At 39.1% G+C, this 18331-nt stretch overlaps 1 protein-coding gene across 1 annotated transcript; it reads left to right on the top strand.

Moving 5' to 3' along the window:
• Positions 1-7125: 7125 nt before the first annotated feature.
• LOC149830703 (BTB/POZ and MATH domain-containing protein 4-like) lies at positions 7126-17185 on the top strand. Its single transcript, XM_090016712.1, has 4 exons — positions 7126-7854; positions 15436-15781; positions 15921-16200; positions 16912-17185. The coding sequence occupies exons 1-4, from the start codon at positions 7466-7468 to the stop codon at positions 17094-17096; spliced, it is 1200 nt and encodes a 399-aa protein (XP_089872838.1). The 5' UTR covers positions 7126-7465; the 3' UTR covers positions 17097-17185.
• The last annotated feature ends 1146 nt before the right edge of the window (positions 17186-18331 follow it).

The raw sequence follows: 18331 nt of genomic DNA, 5'->3' as shown, positions 1-18331 counted from the left end.
AATCAAGGGAAATGATCTGACCTATATCCAATCTGCTTGCAAACCTACGGGCGTGTTTGCTCCAGGCTGTAAGAAATTGTCGCTGAGAATGTGTATCACATGATCAACATTCTCAGGCACAAGTTTCTCATGTTTGTTTTTGGGTTGTAAATATAGGCAATTACTCATGGTTTTGTATTATCATTTGGCTTGAAAAAAAAAATGCCACGAGGGCAAATCAACGAATTCGAAAATATGGGTCATGTTTGGATTAACTGCACATTGGATTCTGGATTTGGAGTCCCAGGTTACGGAGAATTGCCTTGTTTGGACTTTGGACGTGACCCTCACCTGGGCATTGTCTCAATCATCTTTTTAGTCAGTTTGCTCGTCTTGGCTGGACCAAACTCAGCCAATTTGGGTCTGTGGTGAGGAAACCTGCAACAACAACAACAACAACAACTACGCCTTCATCCCAAAACAATTGGGGTCAGCGATATGAACCAAAAAAGAAATTCATTTTGGGTCTTCCACATGAATCCTTTTCCTCCAATCATTTCTATCCAACGCCATGTCCTCGGTGAGGTTCAAAGCATTCATATCCTTTCCTATCATCTCCATCCAAGTCTTCCTAGGCCTACCCCGACCTCTTTTAACTAATATATTTTCCCATTTCTCCAACCTTCTAACTGGAGCATCATTAAGCCTTCGCCGAATATGTCCAAACCACCGTAAACGATTCTCTCGCATCTTATTTTCAATGGGTGCAACACCTACCTTCTTACGTATCTCTTCGTTCCGAATCTTATCTTTTATTGTATTTCCACACATCCATCTAAGCATCCGCATCTCAGCTACACTCATTTTTTGAATATGATGTCTCTTGGCAGCCCAACATTCCGTACCATATAGTAAAGCGGGTCTAATAGTCGTCCTATAAAACTTTCCCTTCAACCGCAATGGCATTCTACGATCGCACAACACTCCAGTAGCACTTTTCCATTTCATCCACCCAACCTTTATCCTATGATTTACATCTCCATCAATTTCTCCAGACTTTTGAATGATGGATCCCAAATATTTGAAATAATCATTCACCGGTATATCTTGCTCACCAAGCTTCACTACACTCCCATCACTACTTCGTTGCTTACTAAACCGACATTCCATATATTCAGTCTTACTCTTACTCAACTTAAAACCTCTAGCTTCCAATGTCTGTCTCCATAATTCTAACTTAGCATTAACCCCAGCTTTAGACTCATCAATCAAAACAATATCATCAGCAAACAACATACACCACGGTACATTTTCTTGAATTGATCTCGTAAGCTCATCCATCACTATCGCAAATAGGAAAGGGCTTAAAGCAGATCCTTGATGTAACCCAACCGTTATCGGAAAATTGGTTGTCACCCCTCCACAAGTGCGGACATTGGTTACTACTCCTTCATACATATCTTTAATTATACTAATGTACTTGAGAGAAACACCTTTCTTCATCATTGTCCACCAGAGAACGTCCCTAGGTACTCTATCGTATGCCTTCTCTAAATCAATAAAAACCATATGCAAATCTTTGTTCCTCTCTCTATATCTTTCAATAAGTTGTCTAAGAAGATGTATAGCTTCCATAGTTGATCTTCCAGGCATAAAACCAAATTGATTCTCCGATATCATGACAATCTTCCTCAACCTAGACTCAATCACCCTCTCCCAAAGTTTCATAGTATGACTCATGAGTTTTATACCACGATAGTTTGTGCAATCTTGTATATCACCCTTATTCTTATATAAAGGCACCAAAGTACTCTTCCTCCACTCATTAGGCATCTTATTTGTTCGCCAAATCAAGTTAAAAAGATTTGTCAACCATTCTAAACCTTTCTCTCCCAAGCATTTCCAAGCCTCGATAGGTATACCATCTGGGCCAACTGCCCTTCTTGATTTCATTTTCTTCAAAGCCTCTGCAATTTCTTTCTTTTGAATCTTGCGCATAAAGTCACGATTTATCTCATGAAAAGGAATGGAGAAGTCTCCAAGATCTTGAGCATGACTATCATTAAATAGCTTATCAAAATAATCTTTCCATCTCTCCTTAATCTCCTCATCTTTGACTAAAACCCTTTGCGTTTCATCTTTGATACATCTAACCATACCCAAATCCTTCGATTTCCTATCTCTCATCTTTGCAAGCCTATAAATATCCTTCTCGCCTTCTTTGGTATCCAACTTGTCATAAACCTCCTTATATACCTTAGCCCTCGCGTTTCGAACAACTTTTTTAGCTTCCTTCTTTGCTATCATATACTTCTCCAAATTCTCATTATCACGACTCTTACTTAGATTTCTATAACACTCTCTTTTAACCTTAATAGCTAATTTGACATCCTCGTTCCACCATGATGTATCCTTACCTAGTGGTGCACCGCCTTTAGACTCACCCAATACCTCTTTAGCTACTTTTCTCATACCACCCGCTATCTTATTCCACATTGATTCTGAATCCTCCTCGAGACACCAATCAACTTCCTTAACTACCTGCTCTACAAACATTCCTTGTTTAGCTCCTTTCAGTGCCCACCACTTAATTCTAGAATCTATCCTATGTCTATCCCTTTTGCGGCATTGTCTAATTCTAAGATCTAAAATTAAGACTCTATGTTGTGTAGCTACACTTTCTTCTGGTATAACCTTACAATCGATGCAACAACCCCTATCTCTCTTTCTAAGTAGGAAAAAATCTATCTGACTCGTATTAACCCCACTTTTAAATGTTACTAGGTGAGACTCCCTCTTCCTAAACCAAGTGTTTGCTAAGATAATATCATAGGACAAACAAAAATCTAAAATCCTTTCTCCACTTTCATTTCTTTCTCCTATACCATAGCCTCCATGGATATTCTCAAATCCATCCCTACTAATGCCTACATGTCCATTAAGGTCACCGCCGATGAAAAGCTTTTCTCCATAAGATGTCTCTTGTACTACTACATCTAAATCTTCCCAAAATTGATGCTTAATGGAATCATCTAAACCTACTTGAGGTGCATAAACACTAATAATATTAATAATATCCGTACCTAATACTAATTTAATAAGTAAAATTCTATCACCCTTCCTACGGACCTCAACTACATTATCTATAAACTGACGACTCATAGCAATCCCTACTCCATTCCTATTCCTATTTATTCCTGTATACCAAATCTTATATCCCCAAGGTTCTATCACTTTAGCTTTCTCACCTACCCATTTGGTCTCTTGAAGACATAAAATATCAATCTTTCTCCTACACATAACATCTACTAACTCTACCAACTTACCAGTTAAAGACCCTATGTTCCAAGTGGCTAACCTAATTTTATGGTCTTGGACTAACTTCTTTACCCCCACCCGTCCAACAAAGTGAGGGAACCCTTGCCTATTTGACACCACACCCGGGCGCCGGTGTGACGCGTCGCTTCTGGGCGACGACCTAGCAACCCTTGCACATTTATCACTGCCTCTGGGCCTAGAGAGTACAGCGCGTCGCTCAGTAGGGAACGCCCCAACGAAATTCTCATATTGGTTCATTTTCATAGGATATGACAAAGTTTTTATGCTGGCTGTCACAGGCCTACCGCAACCCTCCTCCTTTATCCGGGCTTGGGACCGGCAGTGTATAACTACACAGGCGGAGTTTGGTGAGGAAACCTGCATTTCAAAATATTATTATAAAATCCCCTTGATTGGAGGTGACTTGATGCTTGTGTCATAGTTTCCAGGAAACGAAATGGATAAGAAAAGCTCGTAGGATACGGTCATGAAGCGATTATACAAGCGCATCAAAAAATGAAAAAGAAACACAGAAAGCAATATGAAGTATGGGCGAAAGCAAATAAGAAATGACACAAAATTAAAAATATATAAAATTATAATTTTCTAATATGAAAAGTAGGATGTGAGTGGGAAGTGACAATAGGAGAGAAATTTTTAAGAAAGCTAAAGAGAATTGATTTGGGAAACTGAGAGGAGGGAGGCTTCCCATTAAAAGGAATCGAGTTTCCCAATGCTTCTCCTTCTTTCAGGCTTGGTTTCAAAGCAAGAAGTTTCTGGCTTTTAAAACGAGTTTCCCCATGTAGCAAGAAGCTTATGATAACTATCACTTAGGTGTTGCAAGGCTTGGATTGAACTGGATCATTGGTAGATTTTAGACGTGTAGATTATATCTGAATCTGAGTTGGTTTATGCATTAAGTTTTTGTCGGATACAGGTCTAAAGTGAGAATAAACAGACTCAGTCCCAAATTGAAGACTAACATGTGTATACATTTTTCACATTAAATCTAGCAACCCAAACCGTTCGGGATACAGGTCGGGTCAAGACAATGTATATGACTTTCGAGGAGTGACTTGGATCTCACGGTGGGTTGTTTCAGATCCAGTCATGATACGAGTTCATGTGAAACTGGACACTGAAAATGGGTAAAATCTAACGGGTTTTCGCCTGAAAAAGATGAAACGGATCAGACTAGAACTGATTGTGATCCAGACATCACTGTATCTGCTTACCCGATTTTGACCTGGATCCGACTATATATTCTGAAACTGACCGGGACTCTGTTTTTTCTATTCAGATTTTCACTAATGGGATCTAGTGATATGGGTAGAGTTGATAAGGCCAGAACTCCAGCCGATTTTTGTCCCAGTTGAAAATTTAATAGTATTTATCTATTCTTCCGGGATTCGCTCTGCCTCTCCAGAGAACAGGAATTTCGATTTAATCCTCATAAACTCTTCAATTTGCAAGCTCTTCCTCTAAGCCTTTATCCAAACAATAAAACACTCATTCTACCCACTTTATTTTGGAGAACTGCATTAGTCAATAAATATAGTTTCTCTTAAAAATATCTTGAAAGAAACATTTATATAAAAATATAAGAACTATAATATATCTAACAATGTAGTAAACATGTAAATCATATACAATTTTGTAAAAAACATTTTAACGTGATTTTAATCTGATAGTAACATATTAGAAATATAATATTTTCAAGTAGATGGCATTTTGAAAATATCATGTTTTTAATGAAAAAATAATGGTCATTAAAATACCATGTTAAATTTTAGATGTTTTCAAAATATCATCGATATTGGTGATTATGCTCTTAAGCAAGTAGGGTGAAATGGGGTTTGGGGCAAGCCTTGTTTAGCAAAACAATGCATGGTGTATCGAGCTTGGGAAATTGGGCATATATGTGAAAACTGATGAAGGCATATATGTGAAAATTGATCATATATATATATATATATATATATATATATATATATATATATATATATATATATATATATATATATATATATATATATATATATATATATATATATATATATATATATATATATATATAGTGTGTGTGTGTGTGAAAAAGAAAAAAAAAAGCAGACAACTGCATTATCTAAATACTCCTACAATGCACACAAGAGCTTTGCTTATCTGATAAGGCGACTTGTGAACGTTACCAAGTTGGTAGAATGTCATGAGTTCAAAACTCACAAGGACGTAGCTTGTTGCAAGGTCGAAGAAGCTATGTGTACTCCTCGGTTGACAGAAATTGCTTTGTTTCATAGTTTTGCCAAATGGGAGGCCTCCCAATGTGCCATGGATGATGGGTTTTTTTCTCTTGTGTAAGCTATAATAATAATAATAATAATAACAACAACATTATTATTATTATTATTAACCTTGATAGCCTAAACATACGACAATGTGATGTGAATCCAAAAGTTTGAAGGGAAAAAGCATAAGGAAAAAACTTTGATAAGAGACACACCATTTACTTTAAATCTTAATTATAACCCATTTTTTTTTAAATTCCTAGATACTGACAAATGTTTTATGCTGTCAGGACAGTGATCGTAGAGCCAGTTCGGCTAGCTCTTTGATTAAGGAGGCAGTTTATCTGTGTAAATATAAAAAAACTGGGTGTTTAATTAATGAATGTATCAACATTTCAGCCTCATTAGTTGGATTTTCTTAGCAAAGGAAAATCCTGTGATAAATCAGTATTAAAATATTTCAGCCTATGTAAGAATTATAAATTATAGAAAAATATTTTAAAATACAAAGAATTTTAAAATATATAAAAAACTAAAACATGTCAATAACAAATAGCATCATGATTTCACATTAATATTTTGAAAATATCAGAAGTTGACTTTATAAGTTTATGAAAATATTGTAATAAAGCCATGGTATTTTCAAATCATAGCACAAAAATTGAAAATTTCAAAATGGTAGAACAATGTTAGAAATTTAGGTAAAACATGTCTCATTATTTAATATTTTTAAAATATTGGAACTACAAATACGCTCCTCACAATTTGCTCTCTTGGAATAAATTACTACATCAGTCCAAATCTGCTAAGCTAACCCGTGGTTATTTGAAAAAAAAAAATACACATATATATTATTTCTTGACAAAACTATTAAAACTTTACTCATTAATCTTTATTTCCTACTTTTCATCATTTTTCATTTGGTTCATTTCATTCTCTATAGCTTTCACATATAGTTATTTACTTATTTGTGGTAGCAATTTAGCTCAAAAGGGGTTTGGCATAGTGGGATGAAGCCTAAGCTCTAGGTTCAAATCTCATGAGTGTCATCCCTTGTGCAAGTCAAAGCTTAGCAACTCTTTGGGAGCAATGGGAGTTTTACGTTGTAAGAATAGTGATCTTAAAGTACAGAAGGCTGAGCCAGCGCAACTAGGTCTTTGAAAGTGGGGGTTGTTTCTCTTTGTAAATATTTAAAAATAAAGTAAGATCCACAGACTTCATACGAGATTTTTTTTTTTCATTTCTGGTAAATTTGATTATTTTAACATTGAACAATATAGGGTAAAATAGTCAACCGAGGGATCATTTGAATTAGTTTATCTCAGTTTAGGGGTGTCTGTGTAATACGTCGTTATATTTATATACCTTAATAAGTTTGGTGAATTTATGCAAATTTCTCTTCTCCCAGCAATAAATAAAAGAAAGTAAAAGCGCCATCATTTTCCTTCCTCTGATAAGTTAACAGACCTTTTTAAATTTGCAGACAGCGTCCGTAAATTCTCTCAATTTCGGGTATATATCAAGGAATTACAGCCGAAGCAAACGAGAGAAACAGGGAGAATTTTCCGCCGATCGCTCGTCGGGGAAATCCCCAAACGCGTCTCCGAAAATTCAGTTCCCCCCACCGGATTCCGTTTTCTCCGGAAAATCCTTTCCTGTAGGCTCCAACCGAGGCTAGGTTTTCTTCCCGACGCTGTGGTTTCCTTCCCGAAAACCCTAATTTCCCCTTCTTCTGGTCCATTTTCCTGCCGGGAATAATTTTCCAAGGAATAATCGTATTTCGAAATTCCGGCCGTGCTGGGGTTTGCAGAATGATGCCGAGCGCCTCTCTCCGGAAACTGTGATTCCGTCCTCCGCAAGATCGGTCACTTTCCGGAAGGAGAATGCCCGACGGGACGCCGGAGGGCCTCGCGCTCTCGCCGACGAGCTCGCGCTCGGTGACGGAGACGGTCAACGGTTCTCACAAGTTCGTCATCAAGGGGTACTCGCTGGCGAAGGGGATGGGCGTGGGGCGCCACATCGCGAGCGACAATTTCATCGTCGGGGGGTACCAGTGGGCGATCTACTTCTACCCCGACGGGAAGAATGCCGAGGACAACTCCCTCTACGTTTCTGTCTTCATCGCGCTCGCGAGCGAGGGCACCGACGTCAGGGCGCTCTTCGAGCTCACGCTCGTCGACCAGAGCGGGAAGGGGAAGCACAAGGTCCACAGCCACTTTGACCGGTCGCTCGAGAGCGGGCCGTATACGCTGAAGTACCGCGGCAGCATGTGGTAGGTATCACGGGTTTCTATCTCCAATTTTTGTTGAGATATCTGTTCTATCAGAATTCTAGGGTTTATTTGGCGCATTTCTTGTCTTTGTTCTGGAATTCAAAGGGTTCTTGTTATGCTTTTTAATACTTTTAAATGTTTCTATTAAACTCGTTAGGCGCCCAGTTTGGTATGCCCTTGTGGTTGTTTCTTTTTAGATGAAATGACTTGTTTATTTTGTTAGTTCGTCTTATATTATACTTGAAAATGATTCACGTCATGTGCAATTACGTTTTTGTAATAGTTGATTATCGCATTAGATTACCATCGGTGCAAATAAATTGTTCTCTTGATTCTTTTGGACGTTGCACATGGGTTTCTTTTTTTCACGTTTTTTTTTGTTGTTGTTTTCAAAAGGTCAATTAATATCTTTGAAAATATTACGATGTTTGTCACTGTGGTTGTTCCTATGATTCCATTTGATTCTTCTATTAAGTATTTGTTCTCTCATCTCTTATGGGGGATTCGTTGGGCATTTCATAGGGTAATCCTGTAATTTTTGTGAAAATTTGTTTGAACGTTTTGGGGTTTCAATTTTCTTATTTTATTTGTCCCTATCCTTTTAGGGAAGATTTCCTAGACGTCTTACCTGCTACAGGTGCTATGATTATGTTGGGATCTTCTTGTCCTTGAAGAATTGTATGGATTCTGTGCAGGCTTGAATTTGTTGTTTACAGCTATACTAGGCATTAAAACTGATGAGGTGAAGCTGTCTGTGTTTTATTGCTCTCGTGGAATTTTCAAGTGGTTCTTGTTCTGTTTTACTCTTTTTGGTTCCCACTTCATGGAGTGGATGATAATTACCAACCATTTCTTGACTTTCGTAATTACCACCATTTAAACAATTAAAACAATTGCTTTGGTGTTTTTCATTTGAACACTGCTAATGGTATATGGAGAAATTGCAACTTTGAGTTGCCTCCACTGGTCTGTTTTTTTGGTAGGGAGGTTGTATTTTGAACATTGATCCAGTCTGGCTAAGCGTCCAGAGGGATTTCACTACTGCTTAGGGTTGTCTATGGGCCTGAGCTCCAGAAACAGACATTTTGGGCATAGACGTTTTTGACCTAACTTGGGAGAATTTCCAGGTCCCTCAATGCCTATGAAGGATTCTATCTTTATCCTGTGCCTGAGTGGCAGCAATAGACATGCATTAGGGGGTGAAGGGGTGAAGATATGGGGAGATCCAATGAGTTCAAGGTGGGATCTGATAGATATCCTGTTAGTAGGGATACACAGATCATTGAACACCAAGCTGGGAAGATGGAAAATCACAAATTGATCAAATTTATTAGCATAGATTCAATAGGAAATGTTGATCCGAGTCCAAGTCCAATTTTGAAAAGAGTTTGAACATACAAGTCTGAATCTGATTTGACACATTTGGATCTATTTTAATATCTATAATTCCATATCCGAAAAATAATTTGTTGGATTTAGGGTCCAACTGAAATCAATCAGTTTTCACCCCTATGATTGCTTGACCTAGTCTAACAGGACTCCATGCTTTAAATGTTTGGTTCAGTTTCTCATATTTCACTCTTTTGTGGGTCATTTTCCATGACATTTTAGGTTGCATCCATCCTAGGAAAATATCAAATTCTAGTACCATTTTCTCAGAGTCCTGTTCGGATTCATCGTCGTATACGCTTCCGCGGGTGTCAAGATCCATTTGGATCGTGGATCGGTGCATACCGAGTCCACATCGTGTTATTGCATCACAAAGCCATTAAGGGCAAGAGCAACACATACAAAATATAAATTTTATTGATAGAGAAGTGCTTGAGACAAGCATACAACAAGAAGGGAAGAGAACATAAGCATTAGAGGGCTCATAGAGCTGATGCTCCCAACGGCTCTAATGGTCTATGACCAAAAAGCCCCTAATGCTAAAACAAAAGGATAGAATAATATATATATATATATATATATATATATATATATATATATATATACAGAAAGACTAAAGTGCCCCTAATGGGCACAGCCTATTACATAAACTGAGAAAACCAAAATACCCCTAACGGGTATTACCTATTACAACAATATATATATAACAGGAACTGACAACCAAGACTTGGGCCCTATTTCAGGTTTTCAAAAAGCCTGTGGATGAAGTTAGGATGTGGATTTGGATCTGGAACAAAGATATGCTGCCCATAATAGGGTATGAGTTGACTGATCTACCTTCCATTCGAAAGGTTTAGGATCTAGATTACATATTGTTCACCAGTCTAATCTGATTAATGCGAATTTAAGATATCCGGATCAACATTGAATTCTTGTGAACTATTGATGAATGTCTATTTTGAATAATGAAAGAGGCAATTTGCTGCATGGTTTCAGCACAGACCACTGGTACGAACAGGGAGAGCTTGTGTCAAGTCTTTGAGCCTTGAGGTATTGGATGAATTGTGGATGATAATGCTAATCAGGCACTGTAACCATAAACTCATAAACACATCATATCCTTCCCTTTCAAGAGTGAATGCGACAAAGTTTCATGTGATGCATCTACATGGCTCTGATGAATACATGTTAATACAAAATGTGTCCAGACTGTTGTGGGCATTGATCCTCTCCTTCACACCCGTCTTCCTCTGCAAACTCTTTGGCCTCACTGATCATGGTGGTGCAGTTAAAGTGTTTTCAATAGCAGACATCATATTTCATTACATTAAAACATGAAACAAAGGGCAATGAAAAATCACTTCAGTTGAGGTCTTTCTTTGTAGAAGGATGTAAGGTTGTGCCCCATGTTGCAATTCAAATGTGCCCCACTCCATGAATGAGTGTGTGCTTGTTATTGCAGTGCTCACACTCATGTTGCGCCCCACCAATCTTGCTACCAAAGACTCTTAAGGCATGTCTGGTTCATCCAGCCAGTGTTGAACATGGCTTGAGCTGAAGAAGCCCATGACACACAGCATCTGATAGCCTGTACTCATGCGTGCATGATCTACTCAATCTCGGATTCCTTGGGAGCCTTCTCCTTGTAAAACTTTTCTTCGTCCCCATAACTTAGGTGGCTTATGGATGCATGGACTGGCCAATTTTTTTCTGTTTCCCTGCAATTACCAGAGGTGCAAGCTCTGTTGGACCTGTTCCCATTTGAATACTTTGCGTCTTTCCTAGGCAAAAAGTATTTCTCGCTCTCCTTACAACAAGGGAAAAGAAACCACACAAATAGATTTAATACTTTTCCATCAAATAGGAGAACCTGAAAGCCCAACTCCATTCAGAAAAGAAGGTATTGTTGATACTCACCAGGAAAATCCCATGGGTGACGGTTGCATATATCTATGTCAGATATGGTGGCAGCAAGGCAGCAAGCAATGAAATAGGTAGGTACTAGACCACAAGTTCCTCATCTGTAGGATGGAGCCTGAAACCAGGAGGTTGGTTCAAGAACCCTTGTTTTTCATCTTCACAAAGGAGGCAAGAGCAAAGAGAGGGAAGAGCATGAAAATGGAAAGGGAGGGAATGAAGTGAGGGTAGGGAGAAGCAGGGTTCTCTAGACATGACCACCCACTGATTGTTAAAACTGCTTGGGTTGGCAGTTCTATCGTGAATACCGAGAAGGAGGAGTGGAGAAGAGAGGAGAGAGGAGAGGGGATTTCCTTGGAATCGGCAGCCACTTCTTTTCTGTGTGCTGCACTAAACATCAACAACAACAACAACAACAACTACGCCTTCATCCCAAAACAATTGGGGTCAGCGATATGAACCAAAAAAGAAATTCATTTTGGGTCTTCCACATGAATCCTTTTCCTCCAATCATTTCTATCCAACGCCATGTCCTCGGTGAGGTTCAATGCTGCACTAAACATCATTAGTATAAAATAGGTTTACAATAATATTTTACAATGGCAAGATTGCCCCTGGTTAGTAATGTATAATACATTATAATGTAGCAACCACGTGAACCTATTCTATATGGATATGGATCCAGTACTGGATCCATATCCGATCTATATTCTAATACCCTCCCTCAAGTTGTGCATGGGATTGAACCATGTGCAACTTGTTTTTCAGATACCAAAAGCGGTTACTTGTGAGACATTTTGTGAACATATCAGCAACTTGGTCTTCTGAAGGCACATAGACCGGTTCAATCTCTTTGTCTGCTTTCTTTTGTCTAATGAAATGTTGGTCAATCTCAATATGTTTGGTCCGACCGTGATGAACAGGATTGAAAGCAACTTGAGATACTCTCTCCCATTTCTGTAAGGAGATGCCTAACCCAGGTTACTTCTGCTGTGGTAGCTGCCATAGATCTATATTCTGCCTCCGTGCTAGACCTTGCCACAACTTTCTGTTTTCTGCTACTCCATGAGATAAGATTGCTTCCAATGAAAACACAGTATCCTGAAACCGACCTTCTTTCATCTGGGTCTCCTGCCCAGTCTGCATCTGTATAGGCCAATATGTCTTGTTTCGGTGTTGCCCATGAAGATTGAGCATATTTGAGTCCATCACCCACCGTGTCTTTTAGATATCGGAGAATACGCTTGACGGCATCCATATGACCAGTCTTTGGTTCATGCATAAACTGAGATACTTGATTTACAGAATATACAATATCTGGTCTAGTAAAAGTAAGATACTGTAACATGCCCACTAAACTGCGATACTTGGTTGCATCAGGATACAACTCGCCATCACAAATGCTGAGTTTTTGATTGACAACACTGGGTGTAGGCACAGGTTTGCAATCTGTCATTCCTGCTTTGGCCAAAAGATCAAGAGTGTATTTGTGTTGAGTTAATGACATTTCTCCATCTTGTCTGTCCACCTCTACACCAAGAAAATACCTTAGCTTTCCAAGATCTTTCATCTTAAATCGCATACTCAGCAAAACTAAGGACATTGCCTATTTTTGAAATAGGGTGGTGAGTCCCATCTCCAGTTACAATATTAGATTTTCCAGAATAGGGAACCAAAGTAGAGAATTTACCTGCATTGCCAGTAACATGAGTCGCTGCCCCGAAGTCAACATACCATATTCCATCATCATTCTGTTTCAAGTTCAAGTTGGCCATCGCAAATAAGAGAAGATCCTTAGCATCATCACTGACCCAAAAGGTACCTGCAGTTCCTGGTGTAGCAATATTTCTATTATTTTGCGCTCTGTTTCGATTCTACGGGTTGAACCAACAGTTGGCTTTGATGTGACCTCGTTTATTACACTGATAGCATGTGGGAACATTCCTTGAAAAATTGGCTGTGGAATTTGGTGTGAGTAGTAATCCGCGTCCACCCTGGATGGCAGTTCCCCTGCCTCTGCCACGTCCTCCTCGTGCTCGATCAACTATCATCCCTGTGGCAAGAACCTCATGCGTAGATGATTGTCCAGCTGAAGTATCAGTCATGCTCTTCAGAGTCATTTCGTATTGAAGCAGTTTGACGCGTAATTCCTCAAAACTGAGTAATGTAGGTAAGCACAATAAGGAGGTCACAAGGACATGATATTCTGATCTTAAGGCATTCAATGTTTGTTGCACCTTTTCTTTGTCTGATACTGGATATCCAACCATGGCTAACTGGTCCGTAATGCTTTTAACTTGATTTAAGAATTCAATAATCCTCATTGCCCCCTTTCTTAACATCTAAAATTCGCGTTTGAGAAACAACACTTTAGCCTCTGATATCTGAGAATATGTCTGAGCTAAAACCTCCCACAAAACTTTGGATGTGCAATCATCAGGAATGAAAATCGATATCTCTTGAGACAATGTGGAAGTGATGTATGCAACAAGAGCCTGATCGCGCTTCATCCAAGAAACAAATGCAGGATTGCGAATAGTATTCGGCAATCCTCCATCTTCTTTGGTTTCGGTTATGATAAATTCTGGAGGTATAGGAGTAGATCCATCCAAGTGGCCTGAAAGGTCTTGACTACGAATAAAAGGAGCAATTTGCCTTTTCCAAGTCAGGTAGTTGTTGGTAGTCAATTTTTCTGAAACTAGCTGTCCAAGGAAGTTGGAAGAAAGACCCGAATTGCCTGAAGTATCCATTGGTAGCTGGTTGACAACGAGAAGATACGGCTTGCCTGAAGTATTAGTGACTGAAACTGAAACTGAAATGAAAACACTAGTGGCTGAAGCAACAAAACGACAGAGCAATTCAAGATAAAAGGTTAAGTAGAAGAGAATAAAGCAGTCGTGACAAAACAATTTTCAGACCAACAGAAACGTGATGTTCAGAATTGATGGAGAAGAAAAACAGAAAATAACGACAGCGTGGGAAAGAAATAGTTGGCGTGATATGGGAATGAAGCTGAAAGGAATCTCAGCGAAGGAAAATAGAAGAAACAGTTGATAGAAAATAAGTATTTCAATAGTAGAAGGAAGAGAACAAAAGACTCGTTGAAAAGGGAGAAAGAAATGAATCAGGCGTGACCTGTTTCAAACTCGGCTGAAGGGGATGAAGAGCAGAAGACTCGGCTGAAATCAGGCGTGACCTGTTTCAAACTCGGTTGAAGGGGATGAAGAGCAGAAGACTCGGCTGAAGAGGCGACCTGTTTGAAACTCGACTGAAGAGGAGGAACTCGGCTGTTTGAAACTCGGCTGTTCTGAAGAGGAGGAACTCGGCTGTTCTGAAGATGAGAAACTCGGCTGTTCTAAAGAGGAGGAAGAGGAGACTCAGCTCGTCTGTGAACTCGACTGAAGGTTAGGCACGGTAGGTCGTGAAGTAGGCCTTTTCACGATCGCTGATGAGGGAAAAGACTCGGCCGAAGGCTTGGCAGATCCTTTCACGATCCCTGACGAATGCACTTTTACGCCCAGATTAATCGCTGCTCTGATACCATGTTAAAACTGCTTGGGTTGGCAGTTCTATCGTGAATACCGAGAAGGAGAAGTGGAGGAGAGAGGAGAGGGGATTTCCTTGGAATCGGCAGCCACTTCTTTTCTGTGTGCTGCACTAAACATCATTAGTATAAAATAGGTTTACAATAATATTTTACAATGGCAAGATTGCCCCTGGTTAGTAATGTATTATAATGTAGCAACCACGTGAACCTATTCTATATGGATATGGATCCAGTACTGGATCCATATCCGATCTATATTCTAATACTGATATGGTCAGGAATGATAAGGGTAGGAGGGAGAGAGGATGTTGTAGCTCCACATGGGAGGGAGATAGCATAGTACGCCGATGAGGTGAGGATATGGCTCTCTGAGTTAAATTGGGACCATCTAGCATCACGAGGAGATGCTGGATCTGACGACACTCAAGTATACCTGATATATATATATATATATATATATATATATATTAAAGTAATTTCTGTGTTCAATGTTTGTTTTGATTGGATGGTGCTTATCGTGTCAGCCATTTCTGCCCAATTATTTCTTTGTGAATAGTAACACTATCATACATGGTTGCTTGTAGAAACCTTGTTAGAATACAGATGCATGCATGTGTGCAATTGTCCATATGCAAGGGATTGAAATCTTAGGTTTTATGACAGTGCTGCAGACTAATTACTTTGAATCTTTTGTTAAATCGAAGACACTGAAATTTTCTTTTATATAGGGGTTACAAGCGCTTCTACAGACGTGCTATGCTTGAAACTTCGGATTACCTAAAGGATGACTGCTTAAAAATTAATTGTACTGTTGGTGTGGTGGTGTCGGCTATGGATTGCTTTCGCTTACACTCGATACAAGTCCCAGATTCTGATATAGGCCAGCATTTTGGTGCACTTTTGGATAATCAGGAAGGATCAGATGTTGTTTTCGATGTGGCTGGAGAAAAATTTCATGCCCACAAGCTAGTATTCGCTGCTCGATCCCCTGTCTTCCGAGCTCAATTCTTTGAGGTGTTGCAGGAAGACACACATGAAATTGTTGTCAATGATCTAGAACCAAAGGTTTTTAAGGTGAAAGTCTTTCTTTACAACTTCATTTTCTCATGTCATTGCTACTCTTTCTTTATTAGCTATACCCAGGTAGTGGTGTTTGATTATTGTTTCATGTATCTGAGTGATCTTCGCTTGACTTCTTCTCTATGTTGGCTAGGCTTTGCTGCATTTTATATACACAGACACTCTGATGGAGGAAGAGTTATCATCATCATCAAGTCTGTTCTGTTCACCTTCAGTGTCTGAAACACTTGCTGCAAAATTGTTAGCTGCTTCAGATAAGTATGGGTTGGCACGGCTTAGGCTGATGTGTGAGTCTTATCTATGCAAAGACATATCAGTGAATACTGTTGCTAGCATCCTTGCATTGGCAGTCCATTATCCTGTGACAGAGCTAAAGGCTGTTTGCTTGAAATTTGCTGCAGAAAACCTTTCAGGTTTGTTTTTGTGGTTTATATGCTTAAGTTTTTGTTGGTTATGCTAGTTTTCTTTGCTGTCAAAACATAAACATGATGAACCTAGCTTGGGAGTTACAAGGGTTGACACATTATCCTGGTGATTCTTTTTCTTTAAGGCCAATAATACTAATTAATGATGCAAAGCCAGTCACATCATTTTGTTAAGACCGATAATACTAATTAATGATGGAAAGCTGGTCCTTGGAGTACCTTTTTCAAGGATTACCATAGAGTAGCTTTTGAGGTGGTAGGTTTATAAGTTTCAGATTTTTTGTACAGTTAGATTGGTTTGATTGCAAAACAATTGCTGTAGCAGAAATAGAAAGAAGTAGATGGGCGGCTAAATGTTGTCTAGGAGGGCTTTCATGTTTTGTGGACGTGTGTCCAGAAAGCAATGGGCCTGTAATTCAGATGGGCCCTAAAGGGCGGCTAAATATTGTCTAGGAAGACTTTCATGTTTTGCAAACAAGTGTCTCTAGAACGCAATGGGCCCTTCATTCGAACGGGCCCTAAAGGGTGGCTAAATGTTGTCTAGTAAGGCTCATGTTTTGAATATTGAATGCGAAATAAGTCCACATATCGAGTGTTACGTTTCTGTGATTGAACTTTTCCTAGTGTTTGCTAATCCTTGTGGTGGCCAATGTCTTTAAATCTTGGGGGTGCTTGAATTTGTGTAAACTTCCAATGCAGCGGTGATGCAGACCGATGGGTTCGAGTACCTAAAGGAGAATTGCCCGGCGTTGCAGTCTGAACTTCTCAAGACAGTGGCTGGATGCGATGAGGAGTGCAGCAGCCAAGGGAAGTGTCGCAGTGTGTGGGCTCAGCTATCCGATGGGACAGACACAAATGGAAGGAGAGTGAAACAACGAACTTGACTGATACCTGTTGTTTGTTGTAAAATGGCGATTCTGTCAAAGGATGCTGATGATGGTACAAAAGATATTAAATCATCTGATTCATTTGTTCATTCTTGCAGTTTATTTTCTTGCTGGTGCATGCATGCTATTGCAGACATCAATCACTTAGACCGTTTGCAGCATTCGTATGACTGCAAACTGCCACACACACACATATGCAAATGCATGCACTATTCGGCATACTTATAGTGAACACCATGTACGGATTATAACAATGCCTTTCTCTAATTGTCCACACCTGGTTAGATGGGTTGGCTTAAGGCTTCCAAGTTGGAGGTGAAGATTTTGGTACTTTGGGTGTGCATCTTTTGTCACAATGCCAAAGCCAAATATAAACCATCTCCAATGGGCAGGGGTAAGAACTTGTTAACAAAGCACTACTTTCCTCAGTCAGCAGTCGCACTCTGTTTTGCACTTTGAGGAGAGGCTCTTAACCCCAGACAAGATCTAAAAACTGAAAATGACTGTACTATCTTTGTAAAATGACGTGATTTTGAAAATGCCTCACAATTTGCTAAAATCTAAATATCCAAAATTCTTATTCCTTACATTTTTTTTAAAGATATTTTTACCTTTGTGAACCTTCAAACATTCACATGAGAAATTTTTGACATTCACACAAATATTTTGTGAACCTGCAGACATTTGCATGTGAACATTATGACATTCATACAAATATGTTGTGAACCCCTTGACATTTGCACGTATATATTGTGAACCTCTTGATGTTTTCTTAAATATGTTGCAAACTTTTTGATGTTTGCATAAATATATTGTGATCTTCTTGACGTTCACATGCGAATCTCCCGATGTTTGTGATATATTTGTGCGATTGTCAAGAGGTTCGCATGCGAATGTCAGGAAGTTCATAATATATTTGTGTGAAATGTTAGGAGGTTCACAAAATATGCGTGGAGGTTTACATGTGAATGGCAGGGGGGTTGACAATATATTTGTGCGAACGTTGGGAGGCTTGCATGCGGACATCAGGATGTTCACAACGTATTTGTGTGAATGTCAGGAGGTTTGCATGCAAATGCCGGGAGGTTCACAAAGGATAAAAATGTTTAGAATCAAAATTTTGATTGAAAAAATTTAGGCAAATTGTAAGGCATTTTCAAAATTGCATAATTTTACAAGGATAGTAGGGTCCACACTCACTTATTCCTGTAGTTCCCTCCCATTGTCAAGGT

The sequence above is a fragment of the Nuphar pumila genome, chromosome 8 (genome assembly GCF_984573655.1).
Source record: "Nuphar pumila chromosome 8, dmNupPumi1.hap1.1, whole genome shotgun sequence".
Classification (NCBI taxonomy): Eukaryota; Viridiplantae; Streptophyta; class Magnoliopsida; order Nymphaeales; family Nymphaeaceae; genus Nuphar; species Nuphar pumila.
The sequence above is the reverse complement of the archived record's forward strand: the minus strand, read 5'-3'. Positions and strand labels throughout refer to the sequence as shown.

Bases quoted from the DNA above. Each gene is read 5' to 3' on its own strand.
- LOC149830703 (XM_090016712.1), top strand. From the start codon at position 7,466: ATGCCCGACGGGACGCCGGAGGGCCTCGCGCTCTCGCCGACGAGCTCG. The intron at 15,782-15,920 runs GTGAAAGTCTTT...TATGTTGGCTAG, and splicing joins TAGAACCAAAGGTTTTTAAG to GCTTTGCTGCATTTTATATA. The intron at 16,201-16,911 runs GTTTGTTTTTGT...CTTCCAATGCAG, and splicing joins TGCTGCAGAAAACCTTTCAG to CGGTGATGCAGACCGATGGG.